General features: G+C 39.0%; 1 protein-coding gene across 3 annotated transcripts in view; it reads right to left on the bottom strand.

Moving 5' to 3' along the window:
- Positions 1-2,134: 2,134 nt before the first annotated feature.
- LOC106525706 (DNA-binding protein SATB2) overlaps positions 2,135-7,737 on the bottom strand; it is a 29,053-nt gene continuing 23,450 nt past the window's right edge. For all 3 annotated transcript variants that reach the window (XM_014020029.1, XM_014020027.1, XM_014020028.1), the window contains exons 11-12: positions 7,205-7,396; positions 2,135-3,624 (exon numbers count right to left, since the gene is read on the bottom strand). In XM_014020029.1, the coding sequence (XP_013875483.1) occupies positions 2,989-3,624; positions 7,205-7,396 (828 nt within the window). In that variant the 3' untranslated portion in view covers positions 2,135-2,988. The remainder of the gene's footprint in view (positions 3,625-7,204; positions 7,397-7,737) is intronic.

Below are 7,737 nucleotides of genomic sequence, written 5' to 3'. Positions count from 1 at the left end.
ACCTATGTTCTCTGATTAATATAATCTCTGGTACCTATGTTCTCTGGTCCTGATTAATATAATCTCTGGTACCTATGTTCTCTGATTAATATAATCTCTGGTACCTATGTTCCCAGGTAATCTTTGTTTCCCAGCATATTTGTGGTACCTGTGCTCCCAGGTGCAATGCCTGCACAATAATCCAGCATTTTGTGTAATTTGTATTAAGGGACATTTGAAGGGGGAGTRAAACATCTTCCAGGACTTCCATTATTACCCACTGGAGAACATCCAYTAGGTACCTGGGAACATAGGTAGGTAGCCTTAAAGAAACACTGTTGTTGTTTTTTAAACAACCATCCACAATCTCACACCACATAGCTAGGTTTTGCATGATGCATTTAAACTCAGATTATTCATTGTGAATGACTCTCAGCTACTGTCACATCAATGGTTAGCTCTTTTAGCTCAAAATCCGTAAAACTAGCCACTTTTGCGTTTACTGTGATGGTCACTAAAAAGTGATTTGACCCTGAAAGGTAATGAGCTTCAGTGAAATACATTCAGTGGTTTCAGATTATTCTACTAACATGACAAAACCCACATGCATAAACACTGTCACCCGCCTTTATATCATGCACTCTGGTCCTTTTGGTATTGACATGATGAAGTTCCCAATTGTTAGCAGGTGTCCTGGCAAGCATAGACATGAAGCTGCACAAAGTTAGCACGGCTCATAAATTAATCCCTTTGCCTAATTATTCCCAGAGCCAATAATTCAGCCCAGACATCACATGGCAGGAGGTGGAATCATGTTGTGTGTCATTGGCTATGGCTGAGTTTGAGTTATTAGGTTATTTCAGATTTATCCTGGTTACACCTCATGAAGTGATCAGTCGCATGATTTACTCACCTGTTGTCATGAACTGGTCTACAAATGGTTGGACATTCCCTTCGAAGAATRACAGTGTTGACACAAATTGTAATCTTTAAACTTATAAATATGAGGCGCCAAGTGTAAAATAAAATGTTAAAAAATATCACCAACACATTTTCATTATTTAGCTCACTTTGAGTGTAAAAAAATCAACTAATATTTAATTATTTAGCTCATTGTTCTAACATTTTGCTAATTTTGACTAAATGTTCATTTTAAAAGTCAAATGTTATGTCTAAATGTTCAATCCTAAATCTAAATGTAAAAGTAAAATGTAAATGTTGTGGCTAAATGTTAACATTTAGATTTAAAATTTTGGTAATGGATTGCAGTCTTTGCTGTTGGTGTGCAGCTTTTGTTATGATGTCATCCTGCGACAAAAGCTAACGATGCTAAATCTTCCCTACAAGACATAAAACTCTTAGTTGTGGCCGATGTCTGAGCTGCACTTCAAACTGCCGGACCACAGGAAACATCCACATTGTTTTCAATGAACACATTTTGAGTTTTGATTTAAAACATTATATTCAGCAGTGTTAGCAGCGTTAGCATTGTTAGCAGCATTAGTGTTTGCGTTTGTCACAGGATAATGATGCAAAAGCCTCACACCAGCAGCAAAGACTGCGTTCTAATCTGAAATTCTTTAAGCTTTATAATTTAACATTTAAGATTTAATTTTAACATTTAGATTTACACATTTAGATTTGGAATTTTCATATACTGTGTTATTTAACAWTTAATTTTAACATTTAGTAAACATGACTAAAATGTAAGAGCAGTGAGCAAAAAAACAATAAAATGTCATTGGGAATGTTTAACTAATATTTTACACTCAGTAAGAGATTTCCATAATGAAAATGGCATTTTTTGAACTTTTTATTTTACACTTGGCACCCCATATATTAATGCTTAAATCGTTTTTAAATTTTAAACAATTAGCTTATTTATGGGGTTTTATCAGTAGTTATTTGTTGCACGCAGACCCATCGAAGGTGTGTGCGAGAAAAACATGTTAGAAAGCAGTTTTGTTTCTGGGTTGTGTGATCTCCAAACAATGCAGAAAAACCTTTTACCTTCATTTTATTTCAATCTTTAAAAAAATACATAAGATTTTAAAAAATTTTGTTTTAGCCCCAGATTAACACTTTTCTGTCACAATATTCAATTCTAACAATCGTGCAAGAATTTTCTAAAGTATAAAATCAAATATTTATGAAGGATTGTGAGAAACTTTTATTATCAATAAAGGCTTAAGTGACAGGTTTTCATATACGGACTTATCGATACAGTCGTCTTTAAAAGACAAAAGGACAGTGAGATGATGAAGTATAAATATATATATATAAAAAATGAACAAAATAATCCAAAATTGGCTACATTTCAGACAGAGGTTCTGGAGTTATTTCGCTGCATTCCTGTAAAATGTTTTACTGATAAATGTGTTTAATGTGAATCATTGGTTTCAGATTCATTTATTCTTAATAGAACAGCAGATGAGCTTTTTCACCTCTCTGCAGTCGTTCATTCTAATTACCAGTCCTAATTATCCTGTATGGTTGGTGAAAACATGCATATAATCAGGATATATATGCACCGCTTCACCTGTGTTTCTCACATCGCTGCGTTTAAACATTAATAGTGGAGAAAACAGTTTTTACCATTTTCTATAGTTGTTGAAAACATAAAACAGAAGGAATGTTTATGAGTTTGGAGAAATAATTTACAAAAAATATGGAGCAACTTTTTTTTAAACAGAATTACTGCATTTTATAAAGAGTGTAGCATTTAGGTTTTGCTTCTCAACTCAGCCACAACTTCACAGGAATAAAGCTAAAAATATTTTTTATTATTAATTTTAATTGGGCCTTGTTGAGAAACCCAACACTTCTGCGGGCCACATGAGCAGGTAGTTAAACTACCTTCAGGTTCAGATATAAATATTTGTCCACAGTTGTTCAGATATTAGGGAGCTCTGGTCAGCAGCTCTGGTGAAGTGGTGCAGACAAAAAAAAGTGTGGTTCTTCGTCACAGTTTGATGTTTGATCTAAACCCCCTCTCCACTTCGTCGGCTGTTATCTCTGCTGCTCGGCTGAGTGGGGACTGTCCACGCTGCTGTACGGGGACAGAGAGGAAGTGGCGGGCCCTGAGGTTTTCCCATCATCCCCTTCTTCCTTCTCTACCTCCATCTCCACCTCTTCTTCTTCTTGTTCCTCTCTTTGTGTTCTGAAGACCTCCACTGAGCCTCTGCCGTCCTCGCTGGACTCCTCGGATGCGGAGAGACCCTCCTCCGCCCTGCTTTGGACCGTGCAGACCCCCTCTTCGCTGGGACTCGAGCTCTCGCCGTCGTCCTCGTCGGGGACGGACTCTCTGGACTGACTGTGGTGCTTGACGTTGTAGCGCTGGTTCTGGAAGAACTTGACAATGGTGTGTTTGGGCAGGTCCAGCTGGGCTGACAGGGTGTGGATGGCCTCCTGGTCCGGATAGAGTCCCACGTCTCCGATGAAGCTCTGCAGGATCCCCAAAGCCTCTAAGGAAATCTTTGTCCGCGACCTAGCCTTCTTTGTCCCCCCACCTCCGAGGCCTGGACTCAAACCGCGCTGCAACCCGTCCTCTGAGCTCTGCAGAACCGGCAGCAGCGCAATCGGCTGTGGGTCTTCATGTAAGGGTGATGGAGCCGTTAGAGCGGGGAGGGGTGGTCTGTGGAGGGGCTGTAAAAAAGAAAGTAGGTACAAATAGTTCTTTGTTTAAATATTCCACTTACAGCATGTAAAAAATACTTTTAAAACACTAAAAACTTAAAATGAACTCCTTCTTGAGTTTTTATAAGAGATGAACTAAACTTGAACAGATCTTATTAAAATAATCTAGAACCTCTATTAAATAATACTGCTTATACTCCAATAGTAAAGTGCAGCCTACGCAATTTTGCAAAGTTTAAATGTTTAGAAATTTTAGCAAATGCTCATATTTTACAGAAAATTCTTAAATAGTAGAAATATTTGTATTTGTACAAAACTTTAAACAAACAAAAACATTCAAATATACTGTTAAGTTTAAAATGTGCATTTTGCTACATGAAATATAATGTTTAAGGATGTTCTGAAAAAAATACAAATCTAGATTAAATTTAATTACAAAAGCACGTATTTCACATACAAACATCAGTAAATAATAATAATAATAATAATAATAATAATAACAATAATAACAACAACAACAACAACAACTCAAACTAACATAGGACACTAAAAGACACTTCACTCATTCACACAGTGATGATGGTGAGCTAAATTATAGCCACAGCTGCCCTGGAGCATGCACTGCCATGTACCAGGGCCACCGGACCCTCTGACCACCACCAGCTGGGTGAAGTGTCTTGCTCAAGGACACAGCGATTAAGACGGATGGAACAGGGGACTGAACCAACAACTCCTCAGTTACAGCGGCCCTAACCACTCTGCCCTTTGTCACCTATTTGTTTGCTTTGTTCATTTGTATATTTATCTTCTAACCCAGAACAATCCTGTGGCTCTTTAAAGCTTTAAGCGGTGGATGTGTTTGAAACGTTTACAGGGGCAGCTTTAGCGGGGGGCCAGTCGGTGCCCACTGACAACCTTGAGGGCAGCACACCAAAAATTAAAAGTTATAACAGAATTTGAGTTGTTTTTGTGCCTATCAGGCAATTTGACAAAAACCTCAAGACTCACCTTTTYATATTATGGACAAAATTGTTGGTATCCCTCATTTAGTGAAAGAAAAACCCACAATGGTCATAGAAATAACTAGAATCTGACAAAAGTATTAATGACTGAATTTAAACTTTTCTTTGCTTATGTTCTGACTCCATTTACTGCCCTGTCTCCATGAGCATGGTTCTACTCTGGTTCGGTTCGGTTTGGTTCTGCTCAGGTGTGTGTYTGTGTGTCCCTCACTGTGTGTAAGTGATTATGGGTGAACCGTCCACAGCGCTGTTGTGTTTAAACAAACACAAAAAAAAGCTGCTGTGGTTTTACCGTTTGGTTTTTATTTTATTTATTTATTGGTGCGGTGCTGTTTATAAGTGCTTGTGTAACCGTGGGCGGTCGGTTCATTCTGATTTCTGCTCGGCTTCGACCCGTTCACTTCTCTCTAGGAAGTATTTACAAGTTCTGCCTTTTCCAAGATCGCCAGGTTCTCTCCAGGAGGAAGCACGAGTAACGCCTTTCCTCTGTCAATCAATCCAAGAGCTAATCCACAGGTTGACATCTAATGTGTAAACGTGCTGTACTCGTTTCTACCCGGGACCATCGGAGAGGGGTGATTCTGTGTGGACACCTGAAGACACATTCAAACTCTGAAGCCGAACCGATCAGAACCACAACAGGCGGAGGTGGAGAAGAGCTGGGACTGTCGCCCAGTGACGTAGCTCCAATTGTTTCCTGCCATGTAAACGCAAAGAATTGTGGGAATTGTCTCTTAAATGAAAACTGTGACCCAGAAGGACAGTCAGTTACAGTATATAGCCTCTGAGAACAAACTAAAATCAGAAGGGACACTGTTAGTTACAATGGTTCTGCATTGTAATGACTTAAGACGCCTTTCTCCCTCCACTGTTATAATGACGAGCAACACTTGATGAAATTATTAAATTAGTGCTACTGAATTTTAAATTTAGACAGCACAAATTCACACACAATTAAAAAAATTTAGCAAAAGCCCTAATTCACCACAATTAGCACCATAGCGCTTTAGGGGACTAGTGCCCACTACTGCAAAACAGTAAAGTTATCGCCCCACCTCTAATCTAACCTACCACCTGAGGGCGTCCTGCTCTATGTTCCTGCTCCACCTCCTTCCCTGTTTTTAGGGGATTTTTACAGCGCTACAGGTCTGGCATGGTTACTACAAAGTTTTGGTTCGTCTCCCTATGTTTTCGTGTGGAAGAAGACATTTCTCTCCACAGTGTTGTATTTACAAGTGTATATAGGAATGACAAATGTTCTGGAAAGCTGCATTTCTGTGTGGCCAAGGCCTTAAATCACCATACCCTGGATGTACTTTAATCCAGGGTATAGGATTGTGGAATGGTCTGGAGGATGATCTTAAAAAAGCTAGATCTATGTATATATTTAAATGACAGATAAAAGCTAGTTTTCTGAAGGTATATGGAAAAGTAAGTTGAGAAGCTGTATGAATTGTTGTTTGAGTTGATTTTTTATTTTTATTTGTATTGTTTTGTAAATTATGTTTTGTTTGAATATGTTCTGAGGATAAAAAGGGCAGACATTATAAGATTTATTCTTCTTCTGCTATCTTTCATTTCATTTTTGATTTTTTGATTTGTGTAATTTCGTTGTTTTTATCGTATACAGTTATTTTTTTAATGAAATGAATACATTTTTTGAATTGAAAACTGAATTGAATTAAATCTGTTGTAGCTCGGACAGTTTTTATTTTAAACATTTATTGAAAAACAATGTTATTATGTTCATGAGGTTCTACTGGGGAATATTTAAAAGTGTGCATTAATGCACATTTTAATTCTGAAACAAAAGTTTAGCACTCAGGAGAATAAGACGGTTTGGCCACGTTGAACTAATGGGGGGAGGGGTAAGCTAATTTCTAGAGGTGGTCTCTGCCCCTCCTGGCCTCCCTCTTGGTGATGCCCCTGCATGTTTGCATTCAGTCAAAATAAACTGAGCATAAACATCACCCAGCTCTTAATTTCTCGTCTCCCTGGTTGCTGAGCAGAGTGGAGCTGCAGGAGGAAGTGTGAATGACCAGCTTCCATAAACCACCAACATGCACGCTAAACTCCCAAACTCATCATACAAACAACCACACTACTAGAGCTTATTAACAGGGTGGGGTGGCCTGCACACCCAAACACAGGAATCCAACACTATAAATCTGTGGTCCATCAAAATTAAAGGACCTAAATAAAGATAATGGCAATTCCTTTTTTTTCTCTGCTTCAATAATTACAGGCTGTGTAGCTGAATAATATTGAGGTTAGGGCCAGACGGGGGAACATGCTGGTTTTGGGGAGAGGGTGGGATAGAGGAGTGTTTAGCAGGAAATGTGTGGGCTGGTCATTTACCACGTCTATTTTCAATGACTTATGGGACACAAACATGACAACGAGGAGGGAGGCTGAGAGGAGCAGGTGGTGAGATCACACCAGTGCTTTTCTACGACGACTCTCAGACACTGGTTTTCCCTTTTTTTTCTTACCCCTTAAAAAAATGCACAGGTTTGTGAAAWGCGCTCGGATTTTTTTCTGCCACCGCGGCACAGAAACACTTTTACCTGTGGCTCTGGGATGTGCAGGACCGTGTGGAGCCGTTCGTTGTGCTGCTGCCTGGACTCCTCCTCGTAGACCTGGTCTCTGTCGGCCTGCGGTAAGGCCAGGAACCTTCGGATGGTGCACAGGTTCTCCCACAGGGTGCGGTTTTCAGGGCTTGGGCTCTCCTTCCACCTGAGCAGCTCACATAGCCAACCCTGGAACAGTGACGGAAGAAACCAGATTTAACAGCATCTGCTTCACTGATGTTCAGTTTGATGCCTGCGTTATTTCAACTTTGATCTTTTTATTTCAACCTTAAAGACCCTTAAGCTACAAAAAGTGATTTAGATATTTATCGGTTCATAGATATTTTAAAAGGTGTATCTTGGTGCTTTAATAAAAATAGTTTGTCACAATAGGACATTATGTTAAGTGATTCAGAAAGAGTTAAGCTGAAAAGTTGATAAATCTGAAGATATGTCCTGATGCATCTCAGTAATCCAGGTTGAAAAAAATCAAAAAGAAAAAATCAGTAGGTCCTCTGGATGGGTTCTTC

The sequence above is a fragment of the Austrofundulus limnaeus genome, unplaced genomic scaffold (genome assembly GCF_001266775.1).
Source record: "Austrofundulus limnaeus strain Quisiro unplaced genomic scaffold, Austrofundulus_limnaeus-1.0 Scaffold238, whole genome shotgun sequence".
Lineage (NCBI taxonomy): Eukaryota > Metazoa > Chordata > Actinopteri > Cyprinodontiformes > Rivulidae > Austrofundulus > Austrofundulus limnaeus.
This window is presented reverse-complemented; position numbering and strand designations above follow the sequence as displayed.